Source organism: Moschus berezovskii, chromosome 1, assembly GCF_049115385.1.
Source record: "Moschus berezovskii isolate FMDL1 chromosome 1, NW_MosBer_1.0, whole genome shotgun sequence".
Taxonomy (NCBI): Eukaryota; Metazoa; Chordata; class Mammalia; order Artiodactyla; family Moschidae; genus Moschus; species Moschus berezovskii.
Genome location: NC_142460.1, coordinates 19,324,097 through 19,344,291, shown reverse-complemented (window position 1 = coordinate 19,344,291; position 20,195 = coordinate 19,324,097). Strand labels below are relative to the sequence as shown.

General features: G+C 49.3%; 2 protein-coding genes across 7 annotated transcripts in view; both read left to right on the top strand.

The window, feature by feature from the left end:
- Nucleotides 1-278: 278 nt before the first annotated feature.
- The window catches only part of SMIM11 (small integral membrane protein 11), a 61,603-nt gene continuing 41,686 nt past the window's right edge, over nucleotides 279-20,195 (top strand). For 2 of the 6 annotated variants that reach the window (XR_016037255.1, XM_088835592.1), the window contains exons 1-4: nucleotides 279-431; nucleotides 3,783-3,865; nucleotides 4,689-4,786; nucleotides 10,353-10,530. Coding sequence is in view for 5 of the 6 variants with exons in the window: in XM_088835592.1 (XP_088691718.1) it covers nucleotides 4,775-4,786; nucleotides 10,353-10,517 (177 nt within the window). In the remaining variant the exon portion in view is untranslated. Of the gene's footprint in view, nucleotides 432-3,782; nucleotides 3,866-4,688; nucleotides 4,787-10,352; nucleotides 10,531-13,165; nucleotides 13,447-14,816; nucleotides 14,963-20,195 lie in introns of those variants that run through there. The other 4 variants (XM_088835590.1, XM_088835585.1, XM_088835582.1 and 1 more) reach the window with 4 other exon arrangements.
- Nucleotides 15,147-19,376, top strand: C1H21orf140 (chromosome 1 C21orf140 homolog). The gene has a single exon (XM_055420901.2). The coding sequence runs from the start codon at nucleotides 16,085-16,087 to the stop codon at nucleotides 16,838-16,840; it is 756 nt and encodes a 251-aa protein (XP_055276876.2). The 5' UTR covers nucleotides 15,147-16,084; the 3' UTR covers nucleotides 16,841-19,376.

The following is a 20,195-nucleotide window of genomic DNA, read 5'->3' as shown; positions in this document are numbered from 1 at the left end:
CCCACCCCCGGCGGGGACGTAAACGCCTGGCCCACGCTCCGGAAGTTCGCCCCTGCCAAGTCTGTCCGGGGACACATGTCGCGGCCGCACGAAAGACGCCTGGGCCCATAGCGCCGGTTCCAGAAGAGGGAAACCGTCTCCCCGGCCCGGGCCCACTGCGCCGGGGGAACCGCCTACCTGCTTCCTGCGCCGGCGCGCAGAGCGGTGCATTTCGGGACGTGTAGTTTCCCCGCGGCATTGTGGGAGTGGTGGTTTGTGTGCGGCCCCCGCCTACCCATCGTGGCGCGGAGCCGCCTACCCACTATGGCGGCGCAGGCTCCCTGCGCCGGCGCGCGGAGCGGTGCATTTCGGGACATGTAGTTTCCCCGCGGCATTGTGGGAGTGGTGGTTTGCGCGCGGCCCGGGAGCTGGATCCTCCGCGGCCTTGAGCTGTAAGTGGGAGGCGTCGTTGTCCGCCGGATCCGGACCCGAAACCCGGCTGCTCTTTGGGGGGCGCCCAGGCATCGCGTTCGCGCTTTCTCTCCATGACGCTCTCCAGCGGGACCGCGAGGGTGCCAGCCACCACGGCCCACCCCCGCGGAGCGTCCGGCCTGGCTGGCTTGTGCAGGCACCCCAAAATGCACGGATCCGGTGGCTGGGGTGCGAGGGGGGCGGCATGTGGAGGCTGGCACGCAGGCCGAAAGCGGGGGACCCAGATGTGGTTCCAAGCCAGAGAGGTTTGGGGGCGCGCCAATGTCCCAGACGCCCTGTTGTGTAGGTGGGGTAAGCGGTGGTCGCCCTTGGCCCTCATCCTCGGGTCTGAGCGGGGCAGGTTTTGCCCCCAACCCCAGTGTGGAGGCTGGAGAGGACCTTTATCTGGCCCTCCACGTCGGAGGGGCTGAGGCCCAGCCCCTCGCCCTGGGAACCCCGGCCGACCCTGGCGTGGGGCTCAGAAGTCAGCCCACTGATAAACCCCGCTTCATCTGGGGCCCGCCCCCTCACCCCCCACTGCGCACCCATCGCTACTTCAAATGATGGGGTGAAGGATTGGGGTGGAAAGAGGCTGGGAATGAGAGCAATTTCGGGAAGTTCAGGATAAGGACGCAGCCTAATGAGTGGCTGGAGTGAGACACGGAGACGGACCGACCCTTGAGGCTGTTAGGTGGACCAAGAATAAAACTGTGGACTATACCTTGTCCATATTGCTCTAATTAGCCTAATCAAGATAAGCCAGTAGGAGAAATCTAGCAAAGGAAAAATCAGGATATTTTTGCAGTAAAGGAAATAGAGACATCTCTTTTTAAGCCATTGTTATCTTTGAGTTTAAAGCTAAGACTGGATAGTTCCAGGGGAAGTTTTTAAAACTTCTTGCACTTCGTAGATTTTATGTCTTTCAAAACTGTCCCCATCTGGTTGGCTTTTGTAGTTCAGCCCTCAGACACCAGCTGCCTCCTGGTTTTAAGATTGCATCAGGTGTACATATGGCAGCACAGCGACTAGCCTGCTGATATTTTTAGCTTTCTCAGTTGTTCTCACTTGCTGAAGAGCTGCAAAAATGGCTGAGTTGTAGCCTGTAAGGGATATTGGGGAAGAGTTATCATTTGGAGGCAGTGGGTGGGAACGAGTTTGATTAATTTGCCCTCTCTCCCACCCTCAACACACTCCTTCCACCGCTTTGCAGATGGACTTTTAGACGTGTTTCTTTCCTGAAGAGATGGAATTTTGTTACTCTAGATACGATGAGGCAGCTGCCAGTAATGTTTTTACAGTTAGATGCTGTGATATCAGAGAGAATGTGACTTAGGATTTTCAGAGTTGCAGTGTTGTTCTTTGGAGTTTTAAAATGGTAACACTTTGGCTTAGAGAGGCTAATGGATTGCCCCCCCAGGTCAGATGCCTTGTCATTGGCGCCTCCAAGCATAGAGTCCAGATCTCCAGTTCTCCTGGTCATCCGGTGAAGGTTCTTTATCCCATGCCCTGCTGTCTCATTTGCCATGGCCACCACTTGCTTACGTTCTTCAGCTTACCATGTCCGTTACTGGAAAGACATTTATCATAACAATTATGGTTGGTATTTATTTAGTGCTTTTCAAGTGCTGAGGCTGGTGCTTAATGTTTTCATAATCTAGCCTTTGAAGGAGAATTTACAGAGGAGGGAACTGAGGTTTGGAGAGGCCAAGTGATACTACTAGTAAACTTAGCACATGATTGCCAGAGGGCCAGATCACCAGGCATTCTTTTTACTTCCTCCTATAAGTTTTTTTGGACCTTTTTGTGGTCCTTGACCTTGGAAATTAATATCTAACCGACTTCACTAAGTGAGTCATTTGGTCTCAGAAAATGTGTGGGAAACAGCCAAACCTGTCTACTTATATATGTAGACAATAAAAATAGAGGTGAGAAAAATAAAATTGATACAACTTTCAGTTCAGTTGCTCAATCATGTGCGACTCTTTGAGATCCCATGGACTGCAGCACGCCAGGCTTCCCTGTCCTTCACCAGCTCCCGGAATTTACTCAAACTCATGTCCATCGGGTCAGTGATGCCATCCAACCATCTCATCCTCTGTCATCCCTTTTTCCTCCTGCCTTCAATCTTTTCCAGCATAGACATTTTAATTTACAACATGGATCATTCCTGAGATTATCAGAAATTATTCAAAGTGAAAATTCCAGCAACAGGTTGTAACCTATTAGGAACATATTTCTCCAGGGCAGGTCAGAATCTACTGCTCCCTATAGACAAAGGAATCTTTTATACACAAAGGTAATGAGCACCTTCGGGCTTCCCTGGTGGCTTAGATGGTAAAGAATCCACCTGCAGTATGGGAGACCTGGGTTTGAACCTTGGGTTGGGAAAATCTCCTGGAGGAGGGCATGACAACCCACTCTAGTGTTCTTGCCTGGAGAATCCCATGGACAGAGGACACTGGTGGGCTACAGTTCATGGGGTCGCAAAGAATCGGACAAAACTGAGCGACTTAGCACAATGAATGCCTTCAATCATGGTCATCTCATTTAAACAGATTTATGGTGTGAGTTCCTGTCGTGAACTTATCTGACTTTGAAAAAGTCCTGGGGAAAGCTTGGCTATCTTGTGCCAGCTGCTCGCTTGTGTTCAAGATACTGTGACCTTGGATGTGAAGGAGGTCTGAACTTTTTATGTTTAGATGCTTTTGTAAGTGAAAGTTTTCAAAAAAACATGTCTGAGGCTTATCTCATTTTCCCCATTCTAAAGGCCTGTGAGTTTTTCTTAATCCTAATTGTAAGTCCATTTAAAGAAGGGCATCTGCATGACTTTTTAATGCAGAGCTCTCTGTCTGCATTAGGATCAGACCCTGGGGCCGGACTGGATGAGTTACAATCCCAGTCCTTACTGTGACTGGACGTGTCACTGTCACGTAAGCTGGCACTAGTGGTGAATCCGCCTGCCAGTGCGGGAGACCTAAGAGACGCAGGTTCAGTCTCCGGGCCGGGAAGGCCCCCGGGGGAGAACATGGTGACCTGCTCCAGTGTTCTTGCCTGGAGAAGCCCGTGGACCGAGGAGTGCATGGGGCTGCAGCAAGAGTTGGACACGACTGAGTGCACATGCGCACGCGCACACACACACTCCAAAGTATAGACGATAAACTATAAACTCTGGGGGCAGGTGTGAAGACTAGCCGAGTTATTGGCACGCAGTGCACTTTAGCATGGCTGGCACAGTAAAGTGAAGCTGTGATTCTTAACGCTGAAAGTCTCCGAATTGCAGAAGTAGAGGCCTCAGAGCCCATGTAGTTGACACTCCCTGTCTTCATTTACAGATGGGACGGAGGCCCCCAGAGGGGAGTCACTTACCAGAGCGTGTAGGCCCTTCATCCAGAGCTCAAGTCTTCTGACTAATGGGGTATGTGTCCTGGTCTAAAAATTGTGACGTGGGAGGCCTCAGAGCAAATCCTGTGTCCTGGTCAGGTCCCTGCCTTGTCTCTTCCGCTTCACCTTCCCCTCCATCTCTCTGATGTTTTAGAGAGAATTCTAAGATTGGAATAACTTTCTTAATACCATTTCTCCCCATCCTTGATTCCCTTCCCACCAGATATTTTTGAAAACCAATATTACCTTGAGGCTTCCCTAGCTTTCCAGCAGTTAAGAATTCATCTTCCAATGCAGGGTTCAGACCCCGTCAGGGAACTAAGATTGCACGCGCTCTGTGGCAGGTAAGCCCACGTACCTTGACTGCTGAGCCTGAGAGCCACAATAAAAGATCCCACATGCCGCATCTAAAACCTGATGCAGCCAAATTTATAAATAAATCAATAAATGAATACTAAAGCAAAACAGTATTCCTTTAATTAATACTCACAGGACCTGAGACATAAAATGATACCCCCACCCACAGACCAGCTCTTGTTCAGGGCAGGAGGTGGGGAGAGGATCAGATTAGGGCCTGGGCACCTTTGTCCACAGATGAATGGAGTGGGAGCACACTTTCCCTTAGGAGCGGGGCCAATACTTCTGCTTAGCTGTGCTCCCTTCCCTGGTCAAGACCAAGGAGATTGTTCTGCTCAGCAAGAGCCAAGGCTGTCTCGCTCATTGAGGAGGCCTAACCCTCCTCTCTGCAGAGCTTGCTGTCTTGGCTCGTGGGCCCTCTCTCCCCATCAAAGAGAAGTCTTCCTAAGGCGGTCTGTCTAGAAAACTCAAATTGACCTGCTACTTCTCTTCCCCATCAGAACAGTGGACCTGCCCCAACCAGGTTCCCTCTCCTTCTTGTCTGCGTGGCCCACAGGACCAGGAGTGGAACACCAGTTGGTCCAGCATGAACTGGAAGGTAAGAGTATCATCAAACATTTATGGCTTGTGGGTTTTCTTTCTCCTGATTGTAAAAATTCAAAATAGTTCTGTAGAGATAAGTGGACTAAGAAAAAAACAAAAGAAGAAAGTGCAGGAATCATGATATATAATACTTTAAGTGAACACGTAAATGTACATTTTTTTCACCAGACCTTCGGAGGAAGGCCTTATCTTGGGGAGGACATCGACTGCCCTCAGACGTGCCTCACCTCGTTCGCAAAAACCACCCTTTGACGTTTCACCTATAATCTCACAGTTTGGTTTCTTCAAAGTGGATGAAAAAGATCTTAAGAAACTATCGACATTCAAAATCCTTCCTGATTTTTACACTTTTCTTCTTTAATCTCTCCCATTTGTGTTGCAAACAGTATTTTTTTTTTTTAATTCAAATGAGTCTTTCAAAACAGACACCTTAGTCTTCATGGAAACAGCCTTTCTTTTCTGTGGTCATGTTTCATGAGTGCCATGTTTAGATAGATTATCCATTATGACATCAAGTGCTACTTAAATATACTGACTGTGGGATAAACACAGCTGACCCCTGTAAAACCTTCAGTACAGCTGGTGGAAGCAGAAGTTCAAGGGCAACCAAAGAATGTCCTGTGAGCTGCAAGCCTGCAGAAGGCTGTGGGCCATGGACAGTGGGTCTTACGGGGGCAGGGGGGTATCACGTTACCTCCTTCAAGGAAGTGGAGAGGGTAGGTGCAGGGTGGCTACTAGTGTTGTCATGAAAATAGGCGCTTTGGAAAGGGTCAGACGAAGTCAGAATCATATATCTTTTCACTACCGATGGCTGCTATTAATATGAACGAGTTTGGTGTATTTTCTCCCCATGTTTTTCATATATATGTGTGTAATGTGTATATCTCCAAACTTAGGATTTCATTATATGTATTTGTTTCAAATGTTATCATAAGCATTTTCTGGTCAGAACAGCCACTGGCTTTCATCACAGGAAATGGAAAGATCTGGAAGCAGGATCAGGGAGTCAGGAGACTATAGTTCAGTTCAGTCGCTCAGTCGTGTCCGACTCTTTGTGACCCCATGAACTGCAGTACACCAGGCCTTCCTGTCCATCACCAACTCCCGGAGTTTACTCAAACTCATGTCCATTGAGTTGGTGATGCCATCCAACCATCTCATCCTCTGTCATCCCCTTAGTCTTTCCCAGCATCAGGGTCTTTTCCAATGAGTCACTTCTTCGCATCAGGTGGCCAAAGTATTGGAGCTTCAGCTTCAGCTTCAGCATCAGTCCTTCCAAATATTCAGGGTTGATTTCCTTTAGAATTGACTGGCTTAATCCCGTTGCACTCCAAGGCACTCTCAAGAGTCATCCCCAACACCACAGTTCAAAAGCCTCAATTCTTCGGCGCTCAGCTTCGGACCCCCTCCTTCCCCAGCCCTGTGGGGCCTGGGGGCCGTGCAGGGGTTCTCTGGGGCCTCTTCTCCAGGAGGAGCCCAGCCAAGGTTCAGAAGGTGGAGTGAAGACTCTCTCAGGGCTTAGAGAGGTAGGAACGTGCATGTCGCACGTGTGGGGTGTTCCAGAGCTGCCTGGAGAAAGGCCGGGAAGGATAGTCGGGGGCTGAGAGCGCGTGGGTCTTTAGGGGCCGGGTGCAGTGCGTGCTGAGACTCAGTAGAGGGTTGGCAGCGTGGGCAGAGCCTGAGGTGAGTGGTTGGTGACGGGGCGGCAGCTGGTACCTGAGGCCATGTCAGAAGGGTCAGCGTGTGTGCTTGGTGCTCCGAGGCCAGAGTGTGTCTCAAAACCACCTCGACGAGTTAAAATATGAATTGTGGCCCCACCCACTGGAGTTTGATCGCGTTGGCCTGGGGGTGAACGAGTTCCCGGGTGGCGCTGATGTATCCCGGTGAGCCATTGCACAGAGAGAGCTTTCTTTTTAGTTGTGGAGTGACAGCAACCCACTTGACCGCTCAGGTCGACCCGACTTGTCACAGAAGGAGTCCCTTCCTGTGTCAGGAACACAGTTTTGTACAGAAAACTGTACAAAAACCGCCTGTACCTTCGCGACCTTCAGGCAGACACACAGCTCCAGGGCTACCAGGGAGCCCTTCCAGGTAGTGTCTGAAAGGAATGGCCTACCACTCAAACTGCGGTGACCCCCCCTGCCCCCTGCAGGAGGTTAAAGGACTATGGGACCCCCAAGACATCCTGTGCTTCCCTGTCTACCTCCATCAGCCTGTGGCCATGAGCAGCAGTCAGCGACAGCAAGCACCCAGTGCCTTAGTACCTCAGCAACTTGGGGTACTAAGTTGCGGGACTTCCCTGGCGGTCCAGTGGTTAAGACTCCGAGCTCCCAACACAGCGGGCAGGGATTTGATCTCTGGTCAGGGAACTAAGATTCCATATGCCGCAGGGCGTGGCCAAGAATAAATTTAAAAAGGCAGTCATTCTTACTACACAAGTATCAGTGTTTATTCAAAAAACTGATAGAGAGCTCCACCACCCAGCTGTGTTTTCTTGATTCACTTCCCTGAAGGTTTGGGAGTTTATCTGAGGGTTTTGTTAGAAGGGAAATCAAAGGAAGAGACTTCATATGACTAAAAACTAAAATCATGGCATCTGGTCCCATCACTTTATGGCAAACAGATGGGGAAACAGTGGCTGACTTTATTTTTCTGGGCTCCAGAATCACTGCAGATGGTGATTGCAGTCATGAAATTAAAAGACGCTTGCTCCTTGGAAGGAAAGTTATGACCAAACTAGATAGCATATTAAAAAGCAGAGACATTACTTTGTCAACAAAGCTCTTTCTGGTCAAGGCTATGGTTTTTCCTGTGGTCATGTATGGATGTGAGAGTTGGACTGTGAAGAAAGCTGATCACTGAAGAATTGATGCTTTTGAACTGTGGTGCTGGAGAAGACTCTTGAGAGTCCCTTGGACTGCAAGGAGATCCAACCAGTCCATTCTAAAGGAGATCAGTCCTGAATATTCATTGGAAGGACTGATGCTGAACCTGAAACTCCAATACTTTGGCCACCTGATGTGAAGAATTGACTCATTAGAAAAGACCCTGATGCTCGGAAGGATTGAAGGCGGGAGGAGAAGGGGACAACAGAGAATGAGATGGCTGGATGGCATCACCGACTCAATGGACATGAGTTTGGGTAAACTCTGGGAGTTGATGATGGACAGGGAGGCCTGGGGTGCTGTGGTTCATGGGGTCGAAGGGTCAGACACGACTGAGCGACTGAGCTGGACTGAACTGAAAGATCCAGCACCCTGCCTGAGAGGCTGCAGGATCAGTGGCCCTGAAAGGTTTCGCTTTAGCCCGTGTAGTGTCCTTGACTCCCACTGCACTGCCCTCTCTCAGTCCCGAAACTTCTGCCTCTTGCCGCCTCCTCCCCGCAGCCTTTAAAAAAAAGTAAATACCGAAACCACTTCACTGGGTTTGTTTGTTGACATGCTTCCATTTCAGTGGGTTTCTAGCTTCTGCTTTCCATGTGCATCCTGTCGCTGCTAGAGCTTAGTTTTGGGTGTGGATCTTAGAGAGCAGTGGGCTGGGCTTTCCCGGGTGGCACTAGTGGTCACGAGCCTGCCTGCAGCGCAGGAGACCCGAGAGATGCAGCTTCCATCCCTGGGTCGGGAAGATCCTCTGGAGGAGGGCATGGCAGCCCACTCCAGGATTCTTGCCTGGAGAATCTCATGACCAGAGGAGCCTGGCGGGCTACAGTCCTTGGGGTCGCAAAGAGTTGGACACGACTGAGGAGACTCAGCACTCACGCATGAACTGTGGGCTGTGATAGGGGTCTGATGATGACAGGACTCCAGGGGCTCATCCATAGGGACGGAGAGAATTGGGAGGGAGTAACTTGCCAGCGTCTAAGGCCAACTAGGGCTCAGCCTGGAGAAGTCCCCGTGAACATAAAATGAAGTTTATATCTCCAAACTCATCGATGATTTTTGTCTCCAAGGAGGTAAAAGTTAGCATCTTTCCTTTCTTAGCTGGCTTATGAATGTAGAGCCAAGCCTCACCTCTAAGATGTGACCCTTCAAGAAAGTAGATGAATTAGATGAGCTGGAGGGTTGTTGGGGGGAAGTCGGAGAGATTAGCCATAGGTCTGAGGCAGGAAGGGCCTGGACACCAAGTCAGTGTTCTAAACAGCTAGTATTTGTCAGGGTAAAAGGTTTTTGCTTTTGTAACCTTTTTCATCTTTTATACTGTTTGCCAGAGTGAGCTTTCTGAAGTGTATAGGTTATGCTTATTCTTTACTGTTTAACCCGATTCTGTGGTTGAAAACTTATCTAGTTACTCAGAGTGTTCTTGGGACGTAATTTGTTGATGTCACTTAATGCCACTGCATTGAGATCAAGAGTCAGTGGGAAGACGACTGATGTAGGAGTCAGAGTATCTGGTTCCAACTCTCGCTTCTCCTGCGTTAGTCGTGTGACGCAGGGCCTCGCCGCCGCCCTGAGCTTTACTCTCGTCTGTGGAACGAGGTGTCGACCGAGTCCTCGATGGATCCTCTCACAGCCCTCCGCGTCGGAGTGGACTGTTCTCAGCTGGAGTTTTCATTAACCTGCTTCCGATCAGCGTCAGTTACGCCATCAGAGGGAGGGACAGATGCGGCCTCCACGGAGGAGTCTCCTTGTCCCAGTGCTGCGTATGGTTCGCTGGTGGTTGGCGTTTCACCTGAGCAGTCCACTGGACCAAATCCCACTCGGCCCTCCAGAGCAATGATCTCTCAACAAAGGCGCACCTTTCCACTTTATCTGGGAAGGGAATTTTAATCGCACACAAGAAGCTCATAATTATTATTCAGGTCCTACTAATCATGTTTCCCAAACTGGTATACTATTTGCCTTGAGATACTTGTGATATATAGAATTTCATAATAAAGCCTGCTTATGCAAAAAGTGAGTAATTCCAATCCCCTGGTTATTCCCCAGATCTCGTTTTAGCCAGTGGGTTAAAACTTCCCTCCAACAAAAGAATTACAGGGACAGTGAATTAAGTAGCTAAGCTTTAACGTTTTAAGTTTTGCGGTATTTTACTCGTATATTTATTTTACTTTCAAATTCCAGTGCTAATGCATAGCTGGAACCAAGAGCCCATCATAGCATCCCATAAGGGTGGAGATTCAGAAGAAGATTTGGTCCAGCCTCCCTTTGCAGGTGAAGAGGCAGAAGCTGAGGAAAGTCAAGTGACCGATGTGGGTCGCACGTGCTGTGCATGGGTCAGTGCGTGGCCCGAGCGGGGCTGTGCCCGGTCTTCCGGCTCCAGCTGCTCACTGCAGACCGTGCCGCTGCCTCAGGCTCAGGGGGTGAGGGGCAAAGTGCACGGTCTGGTTGTGAGAGAGCACAGCCATGGCATTTGTGAAGCCAGGTGGTGAAGGGCACCTGAAACCAGGCTGCCCACAACCTGGAACTGGGCCGTCATCTCTCCTGAGCCTGGGAGGCCCCCCACCCAGCCTGGCGCCCAGTGCTTAACACGGTGCACAGGAAATGTGTGCTGAGTGAAGGGACGTGAAGGAAAATTCCTTATCCATGATCGAACGTCTCCACGAGTTTGCTTTCTTCTTTAAGGTGCTTGAACACTTCCCCCTGCTGCTGTATATCTTGGCGGCGAAAACACTAATCCTCTGCCTGGCATTTGCCGGAGTCAAAGTCTACCAGAGGAAACGATTGGAAGGAAAGCAACAAAAGCTGGAAGCTGAGAAGAGCAAGCAGGTGGAGAAGAAGGAGCGCTAAAGGGGAGCGAAAGGTATGGGCTTTGCAGACGTGAACTACACAGCGGGTTAGGGCGGGCCTGCCCTGATGTGATGAGAACTCTGCCTCCCTCGAGCCTGAGGCTCTGGGAGGGCGCAGGCCCCACCTGCCCCGGGAGGTCAGCAGCTGTGTGTCAGGTCCGAGTGCAGGTCCTGACCTTTGAGCCCCATCTGCTCAGGGGGCCATGGGGGATGGACATATCCTCGTCTCTGCTCTGAGCCTGCAACGGTTCTCCCTTCCCAGGAGCAGGGACGTTTGACAGGATTTGGGTCCTAGGACTCTTGAGCCTTTCAGGAAGTTGTGGCCCTTCTCCCTGGAGGGGCTCACATGCTGGAAACACCTGAATTGGACCTAACATTGAGACAGGGATGGGGAGGACGTGGGATCGCAGGTCCCATAAGACCCCTACCTGTACGCACGATTAAGAACCCTGCTGACCTCGAAATGAAGTCTGACTCCTAGATCTGGCATCTAAGTCCTTCTCTGCTCGTCCTCACCCAGCTCACGTATCCCCTCTGCTGCCTCTCCCCACGCTCCTGCAGACCACCTTGCCCACGGTAGATTCTCTTGGCCTTTGCTTGTTAGTCCCCTGGCCCAGAGAGCCTTCCTTATGTCCACTCCCCCAGCACAAAATCCCCTCATCACTGTAGTCTGGTGCCTGTCTCAGACCTCATGTGTGTGCGTGCACACACTCAGCCGTGTCCGACTCTGCGGCCCCCACCAGGCTCCTCTGTCTCTGGGATGCTCTAGGCAAGAATCCTGGAGTGCGTTGCTCTTTCCTACTCCAGGGGATCTTCCCGACCCAACGATAAAACCCAGGCTCCTGCATTGGCAGGCGGATTCTTTACCACTGAGCCACCTGGGAGCTGTCCCATAGCACAGGGGCTGCTCAGAACGTGTTTGTTTTTAACTCACCAGGAAGTTATTCACCATCCCCCCCCGCAGCTTACAGGTTGGACTAATGACGGTAAACAGGTTCCTTCATTCTCCTGTGCTCACCCAGTTTCATCACTTCTCAGATTGAGTTCTGTGCTTTTCTCTTAAAAATGACAGGATTCACATATGGTAGCAGGGAATCCTAGATCAGTGGTTTCCAAAGTTGACTAATGATCAGGACTTGCCTGGGTTCTTTGTTACAATGCAGATTCCCAGGGTCCGGCCTCAGAGTGACTCCGTCATGTCTGTGGCTGGATCTGGGCACCTGTTCTTTCGAAAACCTCTCAGGTGATTCTTCCACTGTCTTCTCAGCAGCTGGGTTTGGTGATCTCCAAAAGCCCTGTTAACCCTGACATAGGCTTCTGTAGAGATGATTTCCTTTACAGGACTCATAGATTTTTCATAAATAATAATTGTAATATGTCTTGAATGATTGTTCTGTGCTGCTGCTGCTGCTAAGTCACTTCAGTCGTGTCCGACTCTGTGCGACCCCATAGACCGCAGCCCACCAGGCTCCCCCGTCCCTGGGATTCTCCAGGCAAGAACACTGGAGTGGGTTGCCATATCCTTCTCCAATGCATGAAAGTGGAAAGTGAAAGTGAAGTCGCTCAGTCGTGTCCGACTCTTAGCGACCCCATGGACGGCAGCCTACCAGGCTCCTCCATCCATGGGATTTTCCAGGCAAGAGTACTGAGGTAGCATTTTCCTAAGCATTTCACAGACAGCCACATTACTGACCACTCCTGGCAGCCCTGAGTGGTCCATTCAGACTGAGAACATGGCCCACCCTGTACATGGTCAAGGACAGAAGCAGAATTGAACCCAGGTCGGACATCCAACCTCAGGGCCTCACCTCTGGCTGCACTGTGTCCTAAACTCAGGATGGAGCCGTGGTAAACACTGGGCTCCTGGTCCTCCCCTCAGGATAGGGGATGGTCCTCTCATCGCCCACTGCTCCCTGGGCCTTGGTGAGCTGTACACATTGCAGGCAAAGGAAGTTACTGTTATTAAACCTTGCCTTCTGAAAAAAAAAAAAACATTTTTATTGACTGAAATTTAGGAGCAGGCACTAGAGTGGGGGCTGGGGGGGGCGGGGTGCTTCCCAGGTGGTGCAAGTGATAAAGAACTCACCTGCCAGTGCAGGAGACATCAGAATCATGGGTTCGATCCCTGGGTTAGGAAGATCCCCTGGAGGAGAGCATGGCAACCCACTCCAGTGTTCTTGCCTAGAGAATCCCCATGAACAGAGGAGCCTGGCGGGCTACAGTCCATGGGGTCACAAAGAGTCGAGCACCACTGAAGCAACCTAGCACGTGCTAGAGCAGAGAAACGGGGAGTACTTGGAAATTTAAAAAAGTGAGGTAAGGCAGTTTCCATTGGATTTCTAATCCAGACAGAGTCATCATTTTGTGCATTAACTGTGGAGAGGAAGCAGAGATTATATGTGAGATCACAGATACTTCTTCCCTTCCCCAAACGTCCATGGCAGCCCAATGTGAAGGAGAGATGCTTGGCTTGCCCACCTGAGCCCAGAACTGACCAGGGGGCTCCGGTTCTGCACCCCCCCAGGCTGGGGTCTTATCGACACTTAGCCCGGAGCCTTGTTTTACACCCAAGGGATTTTTAGATGAAAGGAAATTGTGATGCTAAAAATACATTTATCAATAGACAAGCTTCCGCGGTTTCTGTTTCAGGTTAAGTGGCTGAGCGTAAACATAGATGCTGAGCAAGTAAAACACTCACAGTTAGTCTGCTCAACAGTTCATCCTCATCCCTTTGGTCTTCCTTTCTAGATTTTGTGGTGTAAATGTCAGCCCGAGTGGACTCCAGCTGGGAAGAAAGTCTTAATTATTGAACGATATGTCAGAAGACAAACTCGCAGCCTCTAGCCTAACTGAAAATGATGTGACTTTTTATATGCTTTTAGAAGAACCAGTATTTTGCTTGCTAAAATAAAATAGCCTTTGTAGAATAAGCCAGAGTACGTGTGCCTGTCTCTCCCCGCCCCCCGCTCTCCTCTGTGTCATCAGAGGAGGAGGGAGTTTTGCGTTTCCAGCATTTCCTCGCCGTGGGCGCCAGATCAGAGGTGCCCCTCCGCAGAGGACTGGGCTGTAGATGGTCCCCATCACCCAGCCCTCCATCCTTATCCGCTCCCTGGTGCATCCACTCCTCGTCTCCTCTTTGGCTCCTCCTGCAAGCTCTGTGGCCCTTCCTCGTGTTTGCATCCTTGGCGTGGAGGGAGGCTGTTCACCCCTCCAGCAGCATCGGCACCTCTGCTGAGCCTGTGAGGTCCTTGCAGGGAGGAGCTGAGGTGAGACCTGCCTGCCAGGGTGGGAACCAAGTCTAGGAAGAAGTCAGGCTGCCAAATCCCTTTGCAAAGAAGAAAGAGGGGCCCAGGTGTGATCTGTCCTTTTCCCACCAGTCTGCTTGTTGGGATTTGCTGATAGGAGATGAAGGACAGGATACCGAGACGACGTTCAGATTTGGGAGAATGGGGGTCCATAAGTATTTCTCTCTGCATCTAACAGATTGAGGTCTCTACTAAAAAGTTCCTGTTTCTTCACTTCTCTCAAGATACCAGAGAGGATGGGGAATAAGGAAACTAACCAAAGCCACAGATATGGTGGAATATTTGGTCTCATTGCTGGCAGCCACATGGACAATTTGCAAGAGTGCCTATTAGTAGATACCCACCCCGACCCCCACGCCACCCTGGCCCCAGTTGGTGGAACTTGGATTTTTAAGCACAAGGGATAAAAGGAAACATTTTTCTTACATTTTGCTATGATTGCTGGATGCTCCTTATCACAACTTAGAAAACAATTTATAGAGAATCAAAGTTTTAAATGGCTTCCCAGGTGGCTCAGTGGTAAAGAATCCCCCTACCTATGCAGGAGACACGAGTTCGATCCCTGGGTCAGGAGAAGGAAATGGCAACCCACTCCAGTATTCTTGCCATGGACAGCAGAGCCTGGCGGGCAATAGTCCGTGGGGTCGCAAAGAGTCAGACACGACTGAGCGACTGAACACACAACACACACAAAGTTTAAATACGGGAGATTTTGATTCTATAAACGACAAGTCCCAAAATAATCAGAGGGGGACTTCACCCTGACATTTCCTGGAGAATCTATGCCTGCCTAGTTCAGGTTTGTTTTAAACACAGGTGATTGCCTAGACTTTGGGGTTTAAACCTCAGTTTGGGAAGTTGTGGGACATCTTGCCATCTCAAAAAATTGGGTAACAGATGACCTAAGCGTGGAAATAAACTACTGACCATGCCCACGGATTTTCTGTAAACTGTTGGGGGTTTAATTTCTGTCTGATACTCTCTTCTACCACTAGGAGGAGATAATTAATCACTGTTCTGTCACTAAGTCGTGCCTGACTGCAACCCCATGGATTGCAGCCCTCCAAGCCTCCCTGTCCTTCACTGTCTCCTGGAGTTTGCTCAGATTCATGTCCGTCGAGTCGGTGATGCCATCCAACCATCTCATCCTCTGTCGTCTCCTCCTCCTGTCCTCAATATTTCCCAGCATCGGGGTCTATTCCAATCAGTTGGCTCTTTGCATCAGGGGGTCAGAGTATTGGAGTTTCAGCTTCAGCATCAGTCCTTCCAGTGAATATTCAGGGTTGATTTCCTTTAGGATTGACTAGTTGGATCTCCTTACTCTCCAAGGGACTCTCAAGAGTCTTCTCCAGCAGCACAGTTCAAAAGCATCAATTCTTCGGTGCTCAGCTTTCTTTTTGGTTCAACTCTCACATCCATACATGCCCACTGGAAAAACCATAGCTTTGACTAGATGGACCTTTGTGGGCAAAGTACTGTGTCTGCTATTTACACAGACATGAACCACATACCTGTCCCGGCCTCACTAGACATGCCGTGACCGAAGCCGGCACAATGCCTGCTGCATAGGAGGCACTCAGAATGGATGAACGAATAAATATAAACATGGCCCTCATGACCCATGTGGAAATGAGTCAGGAACTTGGCTCATCACTGTTAACAGGTTGCTGTCGGACTGAGCTGTGTTTCCCCCAAATCTCATGTTGAAGCCCTGACTCCCAGCACCTCAGAATGTGATTATACTTGGAGATAGGGTTTTTAAAGAGGTGATTAAGGTAAAATGAGGTGCAAAGGATGGACCCTAATCCCAAAGAACTGGTGACCTTACAAGGAGAGGAGGTTAGGACAGAGACGGGTGGAAAGTCCGAATGAGAACACAGCAAGAAGGTGAGCGTGTGCAAGCCAAGCAGAGAGGTCTCAGGTGAAACCAGACCTGCTGACACCTTGATCTTGAACTTCCAGCCTTCAGAACTGCAAAAAAATTAATTTCAGCTATTTTGTTATGCAACCTTAGCAAACTAACACAACTGTGAGTCTCTCTCCAGACCTACTGCAGATGTGATGTAAACTATCATGGATGGCTAGCAGTTCCCATTCCCATATCAGCCAGACAGGAGTTGTTCTCAGTGTGTTCCATGATGCTTTGAAATCCACAGTGTATCCATGGGACCAGCTCAGCTGTAAGAAAGCCCTTTATGAGGTCATCATCCTACGCCGGCCAGAGGGAGACAGGCAAGTTTTGAAAAAGACTTGAAGACCTCCCATGCCTCACTTTGCAAAACCTCTGTTGACAAACATCATTACCAGAAATCTATTCCATAGCATCAAGAAGAAGCAATGTCTCCAGTATTTGCAAACACTGAGAACACTGCAATACGATGGGTTTACAACAGTGTATTTTGGGGAAACCCATATCCCTGAGAGTCTCGTCACTGGGGAAGATTTTAGTGATGGTTGTTACGTGCCGACTCCAGCCTGGTGTGTCGTGCATGCCGGCGGTAGTCAAGGATGGGCGCCGTGGAAATATCGAATGTTCCTGAGGGATGAGTTATGCGTCAGGCAGGAAGACCACCTCTTCTTGGAGTTCTGTGATGCGGTGAGGAAGGCCTATGGCAAGTGCGCCGTTGTGGTCAAAGAGGGGAGGCGGCAGCACGGGACGAGGCCAGAGGAGGGCCGAGGGACCGAGGTCCAGGCCGACGTCCGCTCAGCGGTGAGCCTGACGAGCGCCACGTGCTGTCCTGAGGCAGCCAAGTCCTACGGCCATGAACTACTCACTCTGCCTTCTCCTTACAATTATCTGAACCCTTTGGACTCAGCCTGGTCTTCTCTGAAATGGTTCATCATCAATAACAGGAAGGAGTTTTGTCTGCAGTCTGTGGACGGTGTCTATTCTTACCAGTATATACTCTTTAGTGATTTAGTCAGCAAAGGAATTGAAAGGATAAACCTCAGCAAATGGAGGACAATAACTAACAAAGTACGAAGATGGGAAAACTACTATCTTGGTAAATTTTCTTAAGGGTGGTGATCCCCCAACCAGGGGTAGGACAGTGCTGTGGGCATGACCTTTACTGATTCTGTTGGCCTTGATTCTGGACCACTGTGGCCAAAGACACTCTAATAACGACCTCACAGGGATCCTGTGAGAACTGACGTGCCTAAGGGCTTTAGTAAAGTACTTATGGTTTGCTGAAGGGTCTCATTAAATCCTGTTGGTAAATTAGTAATCTTGACTCTCATTCTCGTCAAGGCCACTTTGAGGGCTATTATGTCCGTGGAGGAGTCAGGTTAGCCCAGTCCAAAGTAGCCTGGTGGTGAGCAGAGGTGAACAGAGCTAAAGGTTGTATGGTCGAAAGTTAGGTCTGGGAGAGAAAGAGAACCAAGTGTGTGGGCATAAAAAGTTGAAATTAACTAGTGTGCCTACTGATTTCAGCCCACCAGAGGGATCCGTGGGGATGCAGTGTGCCATCGACAGCTGTGGTCTAGGTGGTGGCTGAACTGGCTTTTTCCTTCCATTCCTTGAAAGCAAGGAGGCAGAGGGGTGAGCAAGAGACATCCAAGGAAGCAAAATCCCATGCAGATCCTCCAAGGCAACTTGGTGGTCCCCATAAGGAACCTGGGAAGCTGTGACAGTAGTTGGTTCAAGTAGGACTTGGTGGGTGACCAGGTGACATAAACAAGAGTGTCTACAGCACCTACTTATCCAATTCATCTCCCATTCCACCTGCAAGAATCCCAACAGTTCAGTTCAGTCGCTAGGTCATGTCCAACTCTTTGCCACCCCATGGACTGCATGAATTTACTCAAATTCACGTCCATTGAGTCGGTGATGCCATCCAACCATTTCATCCTCTGTCCTCCCCTTCTCCTGCCTTCAATCTTTCCCAGCATCAGGGTCTTTTCCAGATGTTCTTTGTATCAGGTGGCCAAAGTATTGGAGTTTCAGCTTCACATCAGTCCTTCCAATGAATATTCAACACTGAGTTCCTCTAGGATGGACTGGTTGGATCTCCTTGCAGTCCAAGGGTCTCTCAAGAGTCTTCTCCAACACCACAGTTCAAAAGCATCAATTCTTTGGCGCTCAGCTTTCTTTATAGTCCAACTCTCACATCCATACATGACTACTGGAAAAACCATAGCCTTGACTAGACGGACCTTTGTTGGCAAAGTAATATTTCTGGTTTTTAATATGTTGTCTAGGTTGGCCATAACTTTCCTTCCAAGTAGTAAGCGTCTTTTAATTTCATGCCTGCACTCACCATCTGCAGAATCCCAACAGGAGATCATTAGAGCATCATTCATTTCCATCTTGGGACTCTGGTTGCTGAGCCACCTGTGGTTGATACAACAGCATCCTATTCAAGTTTGGAGCTGCTGTTGATGGTAGTTGTAAGGATTAGTGGTGGCATTTTTCACTTTCATAGAAAAACACCTGCCTCCTATTAAACATATCACAAAACTTACACTTGTTTATGTATGGTCAAGCATTAATTTTATAATTGAAGTGATTATGTTAGGGTATGTTGAAAATAACATCTGAAAATTGCTACCCAACTCCCAACAGACTTGCCTATACGTCAGATGGTGAGACTAGGTTTCTGCTAGTCAATATAAAAGTGAAAAATGCCACCACTAATCCTTACAACTACCATCAACAGCAGCCCCAAACTTGAATATTTACTTGTTGCCCTGCCCTACTCACTTGCTAAAAGTCCTTGGATTATGCAGAAACATTCTGTCAGAAAAGAGATGTTCAGTGATTTTCAGCAACTAAGTGGTGGACTCCCACAGCATTTTGTTTTCATGCATTTTATCTGGGGATAAATTTCGCCCACCACTGCCAGTCACTTGGAACCAGACAGTCTGAGCTGCACCTCCAACTTTACAGCCTATTGTGCTGTATGAGTTTCTTGTGACAGCTGTAACAAATGACTACACACTTGTTAGATTAAACAAACAAAAACTTATTCTCTCCCCATTCTGGAGGCCTGATGTCTGAAATCAGTTCCACTGAGTCAACATCAAGTTGTCAGCAAGGCCACCATCCCTCCACGGGCTCTAGGGGAGAATACACTTCTTGCCTGTTTCAGCTGCTGATGGCTGCCAGCATTCCTTGACTTGTGGCCACATCACTCCAAACTCAGCTTCGGTGGTCACATGACTTTCTCCTCTTCTGTGTCAAATCTCCCTTTGTTTCCCTCTTTTTTTTTTTCTTGACGACAAGTAATAGGCCTCAGATCTGCTGGTGACTTCAGTGTCAGGGGCCTGAGTGTGGGGTGTTGAATGCCCCCACATCACATTTCTCTCCTGCCTGTCCAGAGGTCTGCAGTGGCAAGCACTCAGAGCCACACAGACTCACCTCCTTTCATCCTCACAACAGCTGATGGCGCAGGAATTGCCATTGTCTCCATTTCTCAGAAGGGCAAACCGAAGCACAGAAACACACATAACTCGCTCCAGTGTGGAGGAGCTGAGTTTCAAATCCAGAGTTCCCGGTTAAGAGTCGTTATTCACACAGCCCCTCCACCAGTGAGCATTCATTCATTCATAACGATCCGTCCGTTTTACAGATGGGGAACCTGAGACCGTGGGCAGACACTTGGCCAGTCAGATACTAACGCCCGCGAGTCCAGCTGCACGCTTGGCTTGCTTAATGAAGCCTGCCTTTTCCTTCTCACTGCGCAATTCACAAGGCGTAAGGCTCACCGCTGACATCAGACAGGCAGCAACCAACACAAGAACTGCCTCTACCTGGACACCACAGGAAAATGTATTTCAGCACACAGTCGAGCCAGAGGAGATGCCTTTTCGAGACACATGATTTTGCAATGAGAAAATAAATAAAAGGTTTCAGGTTATCAAATGAACAAGATAGACCAACAGGAGCTATTTTTCTTTGAAAGCCAAAATGATGGAATAAAATGAGATTAGGATTGTGTTCCTTCGAGGGTTTGTTCAATCATTAGGAGACAAGGAGGGGAAAGAGAACACAGACAGGTCAAAGGGCGCCGCCAGTGTGCTGCGGGGATGTAGCAGCGCGCTTGCCATTAAGAAACGCTGCTCTATGCCCAGCGTGGAAGCTCCCGCAGAAAAGAAGGAAAGGGCACTGGGTTTCGGGAACCAGGTGGATCTCGGTAGAAGCTCACGTTTCCAGCTTGTTAACTAGGAGAATTTGGATAAGTTACTTTACTTCCCTGAGGCTCAGTTAGCTCATTTGTAAACTAGAATTAAGGGCTTTAAATGTTTAGCACAAGCCATGCCACTACCTCAGGAATTCCTGTTCTTACAGTACAGGCTGGGGTTCCAGAAACACAGCCACCGTTAGACCTACTGTTGCTGACCTCATTTCCTTTTCACTCTTTTGGGAAAGCTCT

Coding starts and splice junctions, on each gene's coding strand:
- C1H21orf140 (XM_055420901.2), top strand. CDS start 16,085: ATGCCTCACTTTGCAAAACCTCTGTTGACAAACATCATTACCAGAAAT.